This window comes from Sinocyclocheilus rhinocerous, unplaced genomic scaffold (assembly GCF_001515625.1).
Source record: "Sinocyclocheilus rhinocerous isolate Xijiao unplaced genomic scaffold, SAMN03320098_v1.1 scaffold2213, whole genome shotgun sequence".
Classification (NCBI taxonomy): Eukaryota; Metazoa; Chordata; class Actinopteri; order Cypriniformes; family Cyprinidae; genus Sinocyclocheilus; species Sinocyclocheilus rhinocerous.
In genome coordinates this window covers 536185-555684 of record NW_015634046.1, presented here as the reverse complement: position 1 = coordinate 555684, position 19500 = coordinate 536185, and the positions used below count along the sequence as shown (strand labels likewise).

At 35.2% G+C, this 19500-nt stretch overlaps 1 protein-coding gene across 2 annotated transcripts in view; it reads right to left on the bottom strand.

Annotated features, from left to right (window-relative positions):
* Nucleotides 1-1060, bottom strand: part of gchfr (GTP cyclohydrolase I feedback regulator) — a 5868-nt gene extending 4808 nt beyond the window's left edge. The window contains exon 1 of one of the 2 annotated variants that reach the window (XM_016559242.1): nucleotides 891-1060. In XM_016559242.1, the coding sequence (XP_016414728.1) occupies nucleotides 891-926 (36 nt within the window). In that variant the 5' untranslated portion in view covers nucleotides 927-1060. The remainder of the gene's footprint in view (nucleotides 1-890) is intronic. The other variant, XM_016559241.1, reaches the window with a different exon arrangement.
* Nucleotides 1061-19500: the final 18440 nt, after the last annotated feature.

Sequence of the window (19500 nt, the reverse complement as noted above, 5' to 3'; positions counted from 1 at the left end):
AGAAATGTAGCATTGCATCAGTGTCTCAGCAATGGATGCTCTGCAGTGAATGGGTGCCGTCAGAATGAGAGTCCAAACAGCTGATAAAAACATCACAATAATCCACAAGTAATCCACAGCACTCCAGTCCATCAGTTAACATCTTGAGAAGACAAAAGCTGAAACGAATCCATCATTAAGATGTTTTTAACTAAAATACGAATTCATAATAACCACGAAAAAGTGTTCTGGTCTGAATCAGGAGAGAAATCTGCACAGATCAAGCACCGTTTACAAGCCAAAACAGCTCTAGACTTTAAAGCTTTTGTCTTCTCCAGACATTAACTGATGGACTGGAGTGCTGTGGGTTACTTGTGGATTATTGTGATGTTTTTATCAGCTGTTTGGACTCTCATTCTGACGGCACCCATTCATCTAGGCTACATTTCGGATGGCGTGAGGGTGAGCACATATTCATTTTTGGCTAAACTATGACTCTATACAGATATCTCAAATTCTTGCACTAAAGCAGTTGTTATGTGGTGTATGCTGTGGCTTGAATCCGTCAACACTAAATGATTCACTTTCACTTTATGCTCCAGCCAGGTCACACAGACAGGTGCTCGAGCTACACACGCACGAAATGCAAACATTAAACTTCCTCGTTTGGATATAATGATTCATAACGCAACGCAACACACAGCATGAGAAGTATAAAACTCACATCATGTCAAAATATGTCTTCTGCATATGCGGGTTACTTATATAACAACAACAACAACTCCAATGCAGCATGCATGCACCTGTAATCCTCTAATGCATCATAATATCATAATCACTGCTGTGCATGACGCTCATATGCGTTCTGTCGGCTCGTTAGCGCTCGCATCAGTCTCGTGTTTCATACGCACCAGTCTGATCTGTGTGCTGATGAGGATGTACGGCATCCCGGCGGCAGAACGGGCAACTTTCCAGCAGAATATCGAGGAGGGTCTCGGATGCGTCGCGTCTGTCTCCGCGCTGCGCTCGGCTCGGCTCTTGTGTGCTCGCTGGCAGCGGAATGCGGAAACGCCCACCGCGCTCCACCAATCAGCGTCCTCCAAATCAGAACGCACTTCGGAAAGAGACGCTCCAGATGATGTAGTAGGATATAATGTCAGATAAATATTATGCATTTAATATTCTAGATAATTAAATACGATGGATGATAGAAGTCATGAAAAGGGTATTTCTGAACTTTCAAAACGTCCACCTCTTTAAATCTTTTACTACCGTTTTTTTTTTTTTTTTTCGAATGTTGAGGCAACATTCCATGTTACTATGTTGCAAACTTTATGGGAACTTTAACGTTACTTTGTAACATTAAAGTTAATGTGAATGTTCTCTGAACGTTCTGAAACAAGTAACATTTAAATAATGTTAGAAGAACGTCCAACTAGGAAAAAAGTTGTGCTTACATTTTGAGAACATTATTAAAGACTAGACTACTTTGGATAAACATTCTATTAAAGGGGTCATATGATGCTGCTAAAAAGAACATTAAATATCTCTTTGGATTTGAGACTTTAGTCTTTGCAACTTTACAGATCTTCTTTATGCACCAAGAGCTTGTAACACTCCAAAGAGAAAGGAAAAAATGAAATCGCATCATATGACCCCTTTAATGTTAATAGAAGAATGTTTGTTCATAACCTTGAGAGAACCTTATCAGGACGATAGATTCTTCATCACGATAGAACTTGGGGCACTGATCTGTTTCTATGCAATAAAAAGGGGATCAGTTTAACAAACTCAACACATTTCCTCTCAGATACCAGCTGTTTACTCAAGCAGAGACACTGATACACTGAGAGACAGTGACAAGAGATCTGACATGAAAGCTGCAGATGGGGAAAACTGTTTTAAACTGCTGTCAAGTAAGCTTGAAAGGACTATTATATCATCTGGTTTATTAATCTTCTGCCTGCAAAGCCCTGACCAGACCATCCAAAATGAGCCTATTCATTAAAAAGATATTTCATTAGTGCATAGAGAAGATGTGATATTAGCTGTTATTGGAGATTTGATCTGAACACACTCGGACATTGAGTTTGCTAATTTGCAAGGTTCATGTTCATATTACAGTGTCTCAAGGCTTTGATTTCTTTTCAACATTGGTGGTTGGACTTTCATTTCCTTTAGGCAGAATTGCTAATTTCCTTCTAAAAGCAGTTGTAATCATTGTAATATGAGGTTGTAGTCTCTCAGAGAGCTGAGGAAATGAAGTCCCAACAGCAGCAGGAGCTCGATAACATCAGTAATAACCGCAGTTAAACACACCGATCACAAAGCCTTCATCTGTGCTGGATTTACATGAGCTCTGATCAGTGTGATACTGTAACACACGCTAATACTCAAACACCCTTTACACCTGCAGCCATGTCTGCATTACACAGTGCAAAAAGTCAGGTAAGACAAAACACTACATCATTCACTCTATACTGGTTTTGAATAATAGTTTGTGAAAAAATAGGTAATTGCAAATTTTTTATCTAACAATTAGGACTTTCTGGGGGAAAAAAAAGAATTCTCTAAGTTCTGAGTTTATGTCTTGTGGTTCTTGCATTTTCTTTCTAAATTCTGAGGTCATATCTCGCAACTGGAATTTTTTATTGTAATTCTAAGTTTATATTTCGCAATTCTGAGTTCTAAATTCTGAGTTTATTTCTCACAATTCTGAATTTTTTCTTGTAATTCTGAATTTATTTATCTCAATTCTGACTTTCTTGTAATTCTAAGTTTATTTTTCAAAAGTCTAAGTTTATTTCTTGTCATTCGAGTATATTTATAGCAATTCTGACTTTTTTTCTTGTAATTCTGAGTTTATTTCTTGCAAGTTTTACATTTTTCTTGTAATTCTAAATTTATTTATCACAATTCTGACTTTTTTTTGTAATTCTGAGTTTATTTCTTGCAAGTTTGACGTTTTTCGTGTAATTCTGAGTTTATTTCTCGCAATGGTGACTTTTCTTCTGACTTAAAATCTTGCAATTTTAACTTATTTTCTCTGAAGCCTAGTTAATTTCTCACAATTCTGACTTTTTTCTTGTAATTCTGAATTTATTTCTCGCAATTCTGACTTTATTTCTTGTAATTCTAAGTTTATTTATAGCAGTTCTGACTCTTTTTTTTTTCTTTCTAGCAATTCTCACTTTTTATCTGAATTCAGAGTTAAAATCTCACAATTCTTACGTTTTTCTTGGATTTCTGACTTTTCTTGTAATTTGATTACTTGTGTATTTATTGCAAAAATTGACCACAAACAGTATAAAAGTATTACAGACATCTTGTGTTGCATTCCAAATTTCTTCACACAAATCAATCGTTTTACTTCGGTACACCTGTTTTTTTATTATTTATAAATAGCGTTTGTAGTCATATCTGCCTGTTATATCTTGTGTTTTATATACAAATGGGTAGTTTGGGGTGGGGTTGGTTTACGTGCTCAAACATGTGTAAATTGTGTAAAAAAAAAAAAAAGTAAATATTATATGGTGGCTGATTAAAAAGAAATCACGGAACGTGTTGCAGGCAGGAAAGTTACTCCCTACTGAAATGCATTAGATTGAAAAATTTGTGACACACAACAAAACGGAAATTCGCGTCCGTGAACACGAATCAATAGATTAAAATTGTTAATACTCTGTTCTCAACTTGGAAATTAAATGTTAATTTTGCATGTCTTATTCATTTAAAATATATCAACTTTTTATATGAAATATACTTGCACACATTTAGTAGGTCTGTTGGGTGTGTGCATAAGCTAATGACAAACAAGTTGCGTTTTGTGAACATGTTAAGTGTGTTATTCTGAAAAGATTTCCGTGCTGTAGAGACCAGTGGGCGTGGCCTGTGGTTAATGCGGTAACCAATCACTGAGCCTCACTGATCAATGACATTATTATTCTCAACAACATGCTTCTGCATCAGTGTGAAGAGCTTTAAAAACACACATGGATGGTTTGAAGTGTGGAAATGCTGCATGAACGCTGGTGGACTGAGTAGCTGGTGCTTCACTGCTGCATTTCCCTCCTCTTTCATTTTGCATTTTATGTCTCTATTTTTCCTTCATGTTTGTTTTTTTCTCTTTTTGTTTTGGTTCTTTCAGTTTCATGTCTACAATATGGAAACAGTGTAGAAAATCCACCATATAAAAGTCAAATTCAAGCTTCAAACTCAGGGAACACAATGCTTGAAAAGCAAAACCATATTGATTTACACAAGTTTTTTTTGGCATGACATGTTCCTGGAGTTCCACCAACTTCCTGTGTGTCCCGCAGTGACTTCCTGCCCGTGTCTCTGGGTTGTTTTATTAAGTGAGGGTCAGTATCGCCGTAGTTCAGGTGATTTGGGGTCGGTTCCTCTGAACGGCTCAGAGGAAGCGCTTTAGAGCTGGAGCAAAGGTCGTTTCCTGACTTTCACGCCACAGATTCTTTTTCAAGCCTTTTCTTTGGGATTTATTTATAACTCTTATTTAATGTTTTTGAGAGATGAACACTGACTCAAATCCTTTCAGACAACATTTGTTAAGAAAAACGTGCTTGATTATTAGCAGCCGTACAGTATCTCAGGATGGTGTCTTAGAAATAATATAAAAGAATATTAGGACTATCCCTTTACATTTAATGAAAGTTTGGCCTCAGTGTGGGCTTGATGGATTTTTTTATTTATTTTTATTGTGCATGTTGTTTGTGGAGACTTGATGTGTAGCAGTGTTATTTTAGTATCATTGAAATGCGATTATAGTTTTTTTCTTAATATTTTGAATCAGTTTTTATTTTTCTATTTTCTATTTTCTATTTTTATTTAAAATTTAGTCATTTTGTTGTGTGCTTTTGTCATTTTTTTTTCGTTTTTTATTAAAAAAAATTTTTTTTTTTAAATGTCTATGTAGTTTTATTAATAATTTAGTTAAACTACTGTAAATTGAAATGAGAAACTATCTGAAATTAAAAGTTTGTGTGTGTGTGTGTGTATATATATATATATATATATATATATATAATATTTTGTTTAATATCAGTTAAAAAATTTCCCCCCGATATAATCTACTGAAAAATATACCAACCCTGATTTTTACTGGCTCAGAATCAGGAATTTCATCTATCTATTTTAATAATTCTCTCCTGAATTGAAAGGAAAACCTGCTTTACACATTCGGAGGAAGGAAAAGAGTTGCATTTACCCTCATCGACTGATTTATATACTGCATATACAGCCATGAAACACACCCTTAACACATTGTCTTTTGAGACTCGTTTTTGCTCTTTTGAAACATTTTGTGGACACTTTTTTTAACGAATTACGAATTTCTGCAAAAGGATGTTACTCTGCAAAGGTTAACTGCAGCACACCTATTAAAAATGCTTTGCCTTCAAAAATGCTATTTTAGTCTTTCTACTTCAACATTTCATATCTAATTCAACGTTCTTGCTTTTTCTTTGTATTTTTTTGTGTGTGAAATTTACTAGCAATTTCTGAGTGAAAATGGTGCAGGATTACATTCAGATGACTGACAGACTTTTACATGAACGTTTTTGCCTCAGTGTGTTTTCCTACCAAACAAGAACAATAAATCTGTAAATCATGAACAAAACATCACTTCCCTTTCAAGGGAACTTCGAACTGCGTCCTCTAGGTTTCCTATTACGACCCCTAGAGGGCGCAGTGTCTCGTTCCCTACTCAGGGAACCATGGTTACATACGTAACCTGAGACGTTCCCTTTCAAGGGAACTTCGAACTGCGTCCTCTAGGTTTCCTATTACGACCCCTAGAGGGCGCAGTGTCTCGTTCCCTACTCAGGGAACCATGGTTACATACGTAACCTGAGACGTTCCCTTTCAAGGGAACTTCGAACTGCGTCCTCTAGGTTTCCTATTACGACCCCTAGAGGGCGCAGTGTCTCGTTCCCTACTCAGGGAACCATGGTTACATACGTAACCTGAGACATTTTTCTTGTTTAATACAACTCCATATTTTATTGAATAAAGCATCACTTTTGGTTGTTTTTAGTTGGTTTGTTCTGTATTTTATTGTAATTAATGCTCTGCAGTCTGTTTGCTGTGAGACTGAAGCAGCAGAACGTGTCGAATCTCATGCATCTGAAACCGCAGCCAATGCCGTGACAACTTCATTACTTTTATATGTTCCTCAAGAGAGAACAAAGATAGAGCTGCGACTCGCTGCCAGATAACACGTCAGACAGGACATATGCATTATAAAACGTCTTAAAAGTGCAGATATGTGTGCTGTTTCATGCATGTCATGAATAGAGGCTTATGGAAAACACTGCTAGTCTATATTCATCAAGATTTCATTCTGTTTGAAGAAGCAATCTGTTTTCTTGCAATGTTTCTGAACATTTTATATGACGACTGCTGCTGTTTGCGTTTCTGAACATCTCTAATGTCTTCAATGGATCATTCACAACAATGAGGAAAGAAACAGAAACACAGCTGGCGGATTGATTTGATTTGGCAGTTTTACATTTATACAGTTTTTGTTTTACAGTAAACAGACAGAACGAACCATTTTTAACATAACACTGATGATGGATGCTGGTTGATTGTCATCTCTCTAAAGAGCCACTGTTGTGGACATTTACATTCAGCAGATGCTTTTACAGTGTCTTTTATATGACGAACATCACAAGAGCAACATTCTTGGCTATATCCAAGAATAAGCAATAATGCCAGTAAGACAGCAGTATTTTATATTATAGAAAACTGCAGCGAGGTTTTTGTGCAATGAAGCGTTAAGGGCCACACAATGAGTTTATCAATGGTTTATGTTTTTGACTCTATATTATAATTCCCATTCGCTCATGTAACTAATTTAATGTTTATAGCCTACATTTGAAAATATTGAATGATACTTGATCATGTTTAATTACGTTTAGTCTTTAAATCAGTTCTTGACTGAAAAACAAGATTAATGATTCTATAATCATTGATTCAAGATCAGTTTGTAATCAGTGCATATAAAATTGAGTGAAACATTAAACCATAACTAACTACATAATACTCAACACACACAAATATTTGGTAAAACAAACACAAAAAAAAAAATGGATGAAATAGATGAATGCCGGAAGAAACTTGTAAAATTGTAAACTTTTAACAAGGAAACATTATTACTTTTCAATGTTCTCAAAACGTTTTGAAACAAGTAGTACCCCAGGTTATAATTAGGATAACATTTAGGTTATACAAACGTTGTGGGAACATTTCTAAAACATTGAAATGTCCAGTTTTCTTGTTGTGATTATAACGTTATTTAAAGGTCACAAAAACGTTTCTCACAACATTCTATTATAACTCCATTTTCACTCAAAATATAATGTTATTTAATGATCATTTTTAATATTCCTACTGATAAATTGCTTTTAAATGTTCCTAGAGTATACTCAGAGTTTGGCAAAACTGCCTTCTCTTTTTATTTTTTCCTTCTCTTTTTATGGAATGAGACGCAGAGTATCTTAATGTTGGAACAATTCCCATCTTTGAATACTTAAAAAAATCTTTTATGGTCTAACTGTAAGGAAACATGTAAATGTTTTAACTGAGAAATTAGGATTTGTGTGTGTGTGTGTGTGTGTGTTAGAGTTTATGTATATGTAAACGGTTTTGTGTGAAATTTTTTGTGCTGCCATTTTGGCCAGGACTCCCTGGAAGAAGATATTTTAAATCTCAATGGGACTATCCTGGTAAAATAAAGGAAATAAATAAATTCCAACCACATATTTGTTCACCAGGTACAAATATCGTCTTAAAGACATTACGAGAAAGTTGATCTGAGAATGCTTTTCTCAACTTTATGAGAACGTATATTAAATGTTAGTTATATGAACGACCCATAGGCCTAAACATTTTGTCCTTACATTTATATAACTTTTAAAAAACATTAGTGGACATATTACGCGTTATTATGTAGTGGACACATAACGTGTTAGCTGGGAAGCAGTTCATTAAAAAAAAAAAAACGAACATACAATTACAAATAATAAATAACATGTGTTATTTGCTCTTCACTTACATGTTGTTTGGCTTGTGCAAACCCAACGAACAAAAATATGTTCTGAGAACATTTCAATAACTTTCCCATTAAGTTCTGAAAACATTAGGCTATTTCTGAATGTTCTCTGAAATGTCCAGTTTTAAATCGTTGAGTGCACTTTGACACTGAGAATCTGCGAGATGATTTTCCCAGTAAAGATGCTCAACTCTGTTTATAGTTTTAGATTTTAATCTGTCAAAACATCTTAAGGCTAATATGATGAAATGCACTTAAAGTGAGTAATTCATCACGTTTTTAACAAACATGCTCACGGAAACATGAAGCCTCCCGTCTGATCGCGTGAGTTATCGGTGAAGTTATCGTGAGGTAAAGCAGACAGATAAAGATGGCGGTCGCTTAAGTGACGATGATGTAACTGTACTACTGCTGTTGAGAAGAACCATGTGTCTGTGAGGTCCTGTGAATTTCTTGCTCTCTCTGCTCGTAAATCAAAAGCAGAGGCGGGAGCTGGAGAAGGTGACTCCCGGAGGGATGCCGATCCTTACAGGATTAGCGGCTGTGTGAGGTCACGCTCGGATCGGCTCGGTGGATCCACTGCTGCAGGTCCTTCTAAAGCAAGTGTTAAATGATGCTTGATGCCAAAGGCTTTATCAAATCAGGCTCACATATATAAGTAGATGCCTCATTAGTGACTGTTTCTATGGGCCGCGATACGTTACAAAATGGCAGATGCGTCAACGTATCTGCAGCGGTCGAATAGGGCATCTATACATATCTATGATAGTAGACGCATGTGCGGAAGCGATCTGTCGCGCGTATACATCACTCATTATTTACACAGTGCAGAGAGATTGCGGACGTGTCCACTGGCACTGCGATGATCTAAAGATATTTAGAGGTACAGGTCATCACAATGGAAGACGATTTTGATATATCATCAGACAACGTGGAATTTTTTGCCCAACCGTATTTATTTGACGTCACGATCTACTTATATATATCTATGTCTACTATGCCAGAGCGCGTACACGCGTCACACACCGGATGTTCTGACCGCGCTCAGGACAATTGGACATTGCGGTGGATCAGAGGTAAAAAAATATGACATAAATACTGTTCAGTTTCTTGCACAGACCGATCGTTTCGTGTCTTAAGACCTCAATGTATCGTCACGAGCCGCAGGGTTTAATTTGGTTTTGTCTGTGTATGTTTTTTTACTCTCAAAGCCGTGGAGCCCATTGACTGCCATTATATGACTGACAGACTGCAACGGTTTGAGTTAAAGATCTTCGTTTGTGTTCTACTGAAGAAACAAAGTCACCTACATCTTGGATGCCCTGGGGGTAAGCAGATAAACATCACATTTTCGTTTTTGGGTGAACTATCCCTTTAAGTTACGAAAACTTTTTTTTCTGAGCGTTTTAAAAAGTTTTTACTTGATTATGCAAATGTTAGCAAAAACATTAAGGGAACGTTCCATTTTATCATTTAGCAAACATTATGGGAACGTAAGGCGAACATCCAAATATGCATTTTTTTTAATCAAATGAATTAGTTTAAACAGCCATTATTTTTGCACTTCTCGTTCACTCTAACTTTATTTCCAGACTCAAGGTCCATTAGCCAAAAACACACAAAACAAAACAGTACAACAGACATTAAAAGAGACAGTTATACCAATACTTTCTCATAGGGGACTGATATCGCACCTCAGTAAGCCTAGGATTTAACAACAACATTATAATATCATTATGTGAATCATCCAACTGACAAATGAATTTATATATCAAATTTCTCATTAAAGCAGTAAATGATTGTACACTTGCCTTATACAGAACAGATCACTTGCACTGCTCCATCTTGTTTTTTTCTTCTTCAGCAGGATCCTCATACAGTCAACATATTTGCTTGAGCATATACGACATTGCCTATATATATCATCATCATCACTCATTTCATTGTTAATGATATAACCCAAATATTTTGTTGTAGTACACACATTGAATACTTGCCCTGATAAATAAAAACCTCTGTTCACCAGTTGGCACAAAATGCAATATGTCATGATAAAATGCAATTAAACTTAATTTCATACACACAAAGACAAAAGCCAGTTGCATTTTGTAAACAGAAATGTAAAGTGAGCACTTTAAAATTCTAAACCCAAAACTGATTTCATGCACAAAAGTTCCTTCCAAGGGTAAATGTTTTGTGTATGTTCCACATCATGACTCAGCATGTCACAAAATGCATTCTGTGAATGCAGTGCTGATTCTGCAATGTTTGTTTCATTTATTGAAAGGGCATTTGTGCATCACAAAATGCATTTTATCCACAAATTTGTTTTGTATATTTTCATTTTGCAATTCAGCATGTCACAGAGTGCAAGTTATGCATAGAAAGGGGTTTGTCTGCATCACAAAATATGTGAATGCAATGCATCATGACATGCTGTTTCAATACCGATGAAATCCTTCTGAACTTGAAATGGCGACTACAAAAAAAAAAAGTTAAGTAACTTCATTCTTCATTTTTACTTTGTATTTTTATTATTTGGATTAATGTATTACTTTGCATTATTTTTCAGTAACTGTTTTCATTTTTACTTTTCATTATTTCATTTCAGTTTATACAAGTGGTTTTTTAAATCAAAGGCTCTTGTCTTTTTAGTTTAGGAAAAAATGCATATGAGACCATCTCAAGGTCTCTGTTCATCACAGGTCTGGGAAAACATCCCCATTTATCCATCTGGACAACAGCCCTTCTCTGCAGTTAAACTGGGATATGAAAAAGTATTTTAGCATCCAAAAAATTCCACACCTTTAACCGGTGTTTTAGTCCAAAATATGTCCATCTGAATTGCATCTGTATTTTTACTGGAACTGAATATCTCCTGGAAGGTTCTTCTTTCCGTCTCTGTTTCAGACCACACACAGCACCAGAAGATGCAGATTCATGGCAAAAGTTGTGTCAGTTTGAGTCTTTTGAGTCCCTGTGGTCTCATCTGAGAACTCATATTTAGTCAATGTCAAAATGATTTGCATAAAGGCTTATTGTTTTTGTTTTTACTCTGTACAAAATGCCACCAGTGCAAGTGACCCGATGGAGCCTCAAATGCAAAATACATGAACAGACTCTTGAGCTGCACAAGCTCTATTTCATATGTTGTGTTCTGAAATGTGTTGATAATACAATATGATAATTTGTCAATTGCAATTAATTTCAGACTCTGAAAGTTCTGTTTATATGAATCCATTTCACATATTCATTTACATGTACATTGCATGTTTTCTGAACAGAATGCCAGCACATGTGCAGTGTTGAGCGTTCATGTTTCTGGAGATATCCATCTAACAGAGAATATTCTCAGAACGTTCTGGCAAGGTTCTCTCAGAGTTATGAACAAACGTTCTTCCTGTAATGTTAACTGAACGTTCATTGACAGTTATCTGGTCTTTACATTTTCAAAACTTTAGTTTATAAACATGACTTATACATAAGTCATGGAACTTTTTTAGTTGAATGTTCGTCTAACATTTTTAAACATTGAAAAGTAACGCTCCCATTATGTTTGCAAAATTATAAAATGGCATGTTCTCTGAATGTTTGCATAACCAAGAAAAAATGTTTCTAAAGCATTTCAAATACTGGACGTTTTGAACGTTTAGAGAACATGCAGAAATAATGGGAATGTTAAAAATATGTACAGTAAAGTAAAAAGTATAATTGCCATTTTTGCCTTGATATATCTAAAAAGAAAGCTGACATGTGTCAGAAGAACTTTCATAGCAAATATTTAGTAAATATTCAGTGACCAGTTTGTGAGACACAAATGAGACATTCATAAGACATAAAACATATGTAAACATGCACATCAAGGTATTTTTGAATCCAGCTGAGAAAATAGTAGGATTCAAGTGTTTATTCAAGTGTTTTTTTTTTTTTCAAATTGATTGGATTGTTTCGGATCAAGCTCATTTAGATCGACTGAGGTGTTCAAATGAAGGCTTTTCAGTTTTTATCAATCTGATTTATTAATTATGTGCATGTAAACATTGCTAGTGAGTTGCATTCTTAGTAATAGATGATATAACAGGCATCCTAGCTCACAAAAATACAGTATGTTCTAAGAATGTTTTGCTAACATTCCCATTAAGTTATGAAAATATTATTTCTAAATGTGTGTGCTTTTTTTTTTTTTTGTAACTTCCAAACGTTCCACCCCCCGGAGCTGTGTGAGACACTTTTTTTTATGGATGGGCTCTTTTTATTTCACTTCTTTTGGACTGATGCATGCAACACCCGCTGAGTGCCATTAAACAGCTTGAAAGATCAAAGACAATTTTTAATGTAACTCCGACTAGATTCGTCTGAAAGAAGAAAGTCATATACACCTAGGATGACTTGAGGGTGAGTAATTTATGGGCTAATTTTCATTTTTGGGTGAACTAACCCTTTAAGAACGTTTCTTCTTGGTTGTATGAACGTTAGAGGAACATTCAGTTGTATCCTTTTGAAACGCTATGAGAATGCTACATTTGAATGTTCTCTCAACATTTATATTTAAAGAACGTATCTTCTTGGTTATGCAAATGTCAGAGGAACATTCCATTCTAAATGTTATGAGAACGTTCCATTGATATTACTGACAAACGTTATTCAACACCATTCTGAGAACATACAGATAAAATCATAAGGATGTTCCAACTAAAAACATTGTTTTAAGTACGTCTCCTTCTAACATTATGAGAACGTATATGGAAACATTCTGTAAGTGTTCTTCTAAACAGCACAAAAAGTTGGATATGCCTTCAGTCTTCAGATTATGTTTCATCATAAATGACGCTCTCAGTGTTAATAGCAGATAAATCATGTTCATCTGTGCTAGATGAGTGTTTCTTTGTAAAGATATTGACTTGACTTCCAGGAAGACGTGTAGTTCAAGCAAGAGGAGGATCTGCGTTTGACAGACAGAGATGTGCTTGAGATGGATGTGAGACGCTCGGCTCTGAGGGAGGTTTCTTCCATCGCTCATATTTAGTAGCATGTTCTCTGTGCTGTCTCTAAAACTGATGAAGTGCACTAGGACGAGGAAAGTGTTTAAATGTCACGGAGCAAACACACACACACACATACACACACACTCAGTCTATGGAGGTTATCAGCCGCGGCGGGTTAATGCATCACAGATCCACCGCACCTCAGATCACTGTTTATTTATTAAAGTCTGTGTTCAGCAATCACAGATATTCCCGCTGCGCTTTTCCTGCTCTTCAATTTGAGCTGAGGTCACACATGCCATATTCCATAAATCTAGTCTTCAGTAATACATTTCATTTCTCATTGTGAATCACACATAAAAATCAGTATATGTTGGGGCCTATTTCTGCTTACTTTTGAAGGATGCAAATCATTTTAGAGCTGACATTTATCATCTTACCGTTACAGCATGTACTATATAGCAAATCTTGCCTGTTTATATTGTAGCTATATTATCACAAAGCTTTATATATAAAGTTGGATAATATCCCAGCTAACAGGGAACGTTCTGGCAAGGATCTCTCAAAGTTATGAACAAACATTCTTGCAGTAATTTTAATGGAATGTTTTTTCTGGTAATGTTCTCAAAATGTTAGCTCATAAATTTTATTTATACATCACTCAAGGAACATTTAATGTTCCATCAATGTTTGTATAACCAAGAAAAACCTTTCTAAAACATTTAACAGAGAACATTTAGAAATAATATTTTATAACTTAATAAGAATGTTAGCAAAACATTCTTAGAATATATTTTTGTTTACTGTGAAATTACCTACAACTTTATCCATATGCACTGAAAAAATTATACTAAATTTCTTTAAGGTAAGTGATTGCAAACAATTTATTTTAGCTACATTTAATAAAAAAATATGTTGAAAGTTAGTCAACTAAATTTGTTTATTTAAATGTAGCTCAAATAAATTCATTTCAACCACTTATCTTAAAAAAAATGTATAAATTCAATGAATCATTTTTTTCAGTGTCAGGCTTATTCCTCACGTAAAATTATATATACTAATTATATAGTTGCAAAATGTTATTTATCGCTAAAGTAACTATATTATAGCACAGTATATAAAGTTGGATATATAGTATCTCCTACTTTGTCCGCATACATACAGTATACTCGCATAGGCCGATATACTATATAGTAAATCTTAACTGCCTATTTTTTTTTATTTTACACAATGCAACTATATCATCGCCCAGCTCTTCATATAAAGCTGGAAATAGAAGTATGTCAAACTTTATCAGCTTATTTGAGTTCAGTTGGTAGCTTAAATTATGTATAATCAAGCCCTATTCAGTATTCCATACAAACAATATTGCTTTAGCATGGATAGTTAGTATTAATGTTTTCAGAACTTTGGCTAACATTCTAGCAATGTTCTTTCAAAGTTATGAACAAAGGTTCTTCCAGGAACATTAATAGAACATTCGTGCAACGTTATCTGTGCTTTAATAATGTTCTCAAAATGCTAGCAGCAATGTTGTGTTGTAATGCATTACAAGTTACGTAATCAGATTACTTTACTTTAAAGTAACACATTACTTTTACTTTTCCAAGAAAATATCTGAGTTACTTTTTCAAATAAGCAATGCACATTACTTTCTTTTCCCATGCATTGACTGACAGCTCTCCTGTCTCAGTGTTGAGAGAAATTGTGAGTAAGTGCAGAGGCGTTTCCTTCAGCCAGAGGATTATTCATTTCACTTTTGGTGTGAAAGGGCCTTTACAAGTTACCCAGAATAGAACTTTAGTATTTGTTGTTATTAAAAATAAATAAGCAAGCCCAACCCAGGTGACAAAAAGTAATGCAATATTGTAATGCATCACTTTTAAAAGTAAATTTGTCGAACATTTTTAAAAGTAACATTTAAATGTTTAAATATAATCAAACAATATGTGACCCTGCAGCACAAAAGCAGTCATAAGTCGCTGGGGTATATTTGTAGCAATAGCCAAAAAAAAAAACATTGTATGGGTCAAAATTATCGATTTTTCTTTTATGCCAAAAATCATTAGGATATTAAGTAAAGATCATGTTCCATGAAGATATTTTGTAAATTTCCTACCATAAATATATCAAAACTTAATTTTTGATTAGTAATATGCATTGCTAAGAACTTCATTTGAACAACTTTAAAGATGATTTTCTCAATATTTCGATTTTTTTGCACCCTCAGATTCCAGATTTTCAAATAGTTGTATCTCAGCCAAATATTGTCCTATCATAACAAAGCTTGTTTATTCAGCTTTCAGATGATTTATAAATCTCAATTTCAAAAAATTTACCCTTATGACTGGTTTTGTGCTCCAGGGTCACATATTACTTTAATTTAACCTGAATAGCAATAGAGTTAGTAATGAATAGTTAGTAATGGATAACAATCCAATCATAGAGTTAGTATGCGACTACCTTGAGACTGATAACGCTGTCTCTTTTGAGCGACAGTGCCATCAAATTGATGATATTACTGAACGTTTAGTGAGCGCTATTGTCCACTTGAAGTTGCTCAATCCCAGTTTGCAGTAACTCGAGGTCTCCTCATTGCTAAGGTCTCACTGACGCCCATCGCCGCTGCTGCTGCATGCGCTCAGTCACGTATCCCTCCAGCCCTTGGGGGAAAAACCTCCAGACCTCCATGTTGCTAAAACTGTATGTCTTGGCAGTAAAGCGTCGCGGGCGACTGTATGTGTGTATTTTGGAGCAGCAGATCTCACAGGTGTCCATTCGAGGACGTAACTCAACTCTGGGCTGGGATTCGCTCTTTTCCCCTGATTATATCAAACTCTGTCTTACGAGCTCATTATGCTGTGCTGAAGTGCATGGGATGTCCCAGCGGCCGAGGGTTTGACCTTTGACCTGGGACTGTTTGATTTGGCGCTGGTCTGTGGAGTGACGGGTCGCCTTGAGCAATGGGCTGACGGTTTTCCTGGCATTTGATGCATACAAACATGAGAGAATCAAGAGAATAGAAAGGAAATACAATACTGGAATACTGCATGCAGTGGAATAAATGTGTGAAGAATTATTGGCTATGTTTTAATTTAAAATTCTCATGCAATTCAATGTGTTACTTGCTGTTTCTTTTGCAAATAATTGTGAATTTTTTACTAGCAATTTCTGTGTGAAAAACAATTTTTCGAGTTGCTAAACCAATTTTTGTAGTGTACTAAAATTGCACATGAAAAACGTTTTAAATAGTAATTGACCTCACTTCCATGTGATTTTGCCATCTGTTCATTATTTCAGACAGCTATTTTAGATATTTTACCAAATTTTGTTGTCTGAGTTGTCTGATCAAATAATCACTGACTTTTTTTTTTTACCATTTAAAAAAAAAAAATTTTTTTAATAGTTCTTTGTTTAAATAATTATTTCTATATCACAACATACATCCACTACTGTTTAAAAGTTTGGGGTCAGTACGAGTTTTAAAAGAAAGTAATAATTTCATTCATCAAGGATGTATTAAATTGATCAAAAGTGACAGTAAAGGCTTTTATAATGCTTAAATGCTGTTCTTTTGGACTTTCTATTCATCTGTCCTGAAAAATATCCAGACATCCTGAAAAATAAAATGTCTCATGGTTTCCACAAAAATATTGTGCAGCACAACTGTTTCCAACATTGATAATAATCAGAAATGTTTCTTGAGCAGCAAATCAGCATATTAGAATGATTTCTGAAGATCATGTGACACTGAAGACTGGAGTAATGATGCTGAAAATACAGCTGCGCATCACAGAAATAAATTACAGTTTAACAGATATTCACACAGAAAACAGCTTGAAATTGTAAAAATATTTCACTGTTTTTACTGTATTTTTGATCAAATAAATGCAGCCTCGGTGAGCAGAAGAGCCTTCTTTTTAAACCTTTAAATCTTACCAACATCAAACTTCTGCGCAGTCATGTGCACTCACTGCAGAAACACCTACAGTCTAGTTTTGTTGTGGTCCAGTGGGAAAATTGCCCTGAAAATCGGCTTGTTAGATGATTGTTGTTCTTTGCACTTGTGTAAATAACCAGGCATGAACTCTGAACTCTTTACATGCTGACCTAAATACACTGTGCAGCACAACAAAATGTGCCCTAAACAGAGACGCATGCAGTGACATCTTCACTCGACCCTCCTTATATTATGTGAGTCACTTAAAATAATGTTTATGGAATGTTCTTATTATAACTTCATTAATATTTGATATACATTCTTATAACGTTGAGAGAAAACACTCTGAGATCAACATTTCCCGGAATGTCCTCATGGTGTAGTTATTGATGAACATTTTAAGAAACATTTTTGTAACCTTTAAATAACACTCTAATCATGACAACATTTTTAGAATACTAAAAATAAACATTCAAATAACGTTATATTTTGAATCAAAATAAAGTTAATAGGATGTTGTAAGAAAAGTTTTTGTAACATCTATTTAACATTCTAATGATGCCAAGAAAACCGGTCGGTCATCCGACGTGACGTCTCCGTTCCCTCCTTCAGGGAACGAGGGTTACCATACGTAACCGAGACGTTCTATTGCTTTACAAACGTTTCAAAACAATGTTCCCACAACGTTTTTATAACCTAAATTGGTCACCTGGGTAAATGCACTTGTGGTAGAACCACACTTTATGTAAAAATACTTATGAATAGCTACTCATGAGATCACACTTATATTACTCGTGGGTTCTTCAAAATGTGTAAATCTGTAAAAAAAATGGAGTTTTTTCCCATTACGTTTAATTCATCAAAATAATTTCAACCTCCTTTTGTAAGTTATACAAAATTCAGCTATTTTCAAGTCAGTTTAATATAATGTAATTCGAAATTACGTCTACAGTAAATTTGATTATACTTTAAAATTTAAGGCAGCAGCTGGTTTTCTAAAAGGACAAATTAAAAAATGCTTGATGTACTTGAAAGCCACAAATGTTCGCAAATGTGAAAAAGGTTCATGTTCAGAGAACGTTCAAAAGTAACATTTCCATAATTTTTGCAAAATGTTAAAATGGAATGTTCTCTTAACATTCATAAAACCAAGACAAAAGCGTTTTAAAAAAAGTCTGGACATTACACAGAACATTCAAGGTTTTCATAATTTAATTGGAACATTCTCAAAACATATTTTTGTTAGCTGCAGCAGAACAGCTGATTTAAGAACAAATTCACTCCAAACAAATGCGTTTAATTGAGTGGCTCTGTGATGTAGCCTGCACCCTGTCAGCCGTGTACGTTTCCCAGATAATGTGCATGTTTTCATTTTGCTAAAAAAATAGCACTGCAGAACATGCGCCGCAACAAAACACAGTGCAGCTATTGCCAGTGTTCCCGGGAGCTTTCACGAGAGCGAGCCCACACTGTTTATTTGTACTGGCAGCATGAGCACGCACTATAGGGGGTGGAGAACCTCCTCGCCCCCCAGAAACCCATTTGGATGGAGACTTGATGGGGCCTTGACTGTTGGGGAGTCAGCCAGAGTGCAGGCCTCTTTTAATGGTCTCACGGCGGAGGCACATTCCCAGCTCTGAGAAATTGGAGCAGACACGCCGGCTCCTGTCTTAGCAGCTTTCACTCGGTGCGGTGGGTTTGATACGAGAGCGGAGCGCGTCTCGTTAGCTGTCTCTGCCACCTGCCCTCATCACGACGAGCCTCGCATCCAAACCACAACTGAACATGTGATCTTAACAAATCAACCCCTCATCATTTAGTGAATGACCTAATACTGGAGTCGATCGGTGACGTCAAGACAGGGTTTCTGACTTTTTAAGACCTTTAAATGAGTTGCAATAGCAAAGTCTGAAAACTTCCAACATATCTCCATTACTTCTTAACTCTTTCCCGGCAAAACACGGAATTTTCCAGGTTTCCGTGTTTTCGCAGTTATACGTTAGGGGGCGCTATTTCGTATCTCTTAAATGATTAATTGTTAGATGTTTGTCTAATGTTATTTGTATTTTCACCTTTGTGCCCATATTTATTTTCTATCACATTGACGTTGTTAAGGTTTTTTTTTCTTGTCAGACCACTAGTAAAGTGTAACTGTGAATCCTATCTAGTGTCTTTCAATCAATATCTTTTGCAAATATTAAGGATGATTCGAGAAATGCACCAAAGCGACTGAGAAAAACTGTAACTTTGTCTTAAAATAGAATTAGACCAAATTGCCAAATTCAGCTTTTTAATTGTATTGTAGATATGCAATACACTGTAAAAGATTTAAAAAGTTTATGTTGATTTTTTTTTTTTCTGCATTGAAAAAAAATATTTGGCTCAATTAAATTGTGAACTGAAAATGATAGATAGATAGATAGATAGATAGATAGATAGATAGAGCGATAGATAGATAGATAGATAGATAGATAGATAGATAGATAGACAGACAGATAGATAGATAGATAGATAGATAGATAGAT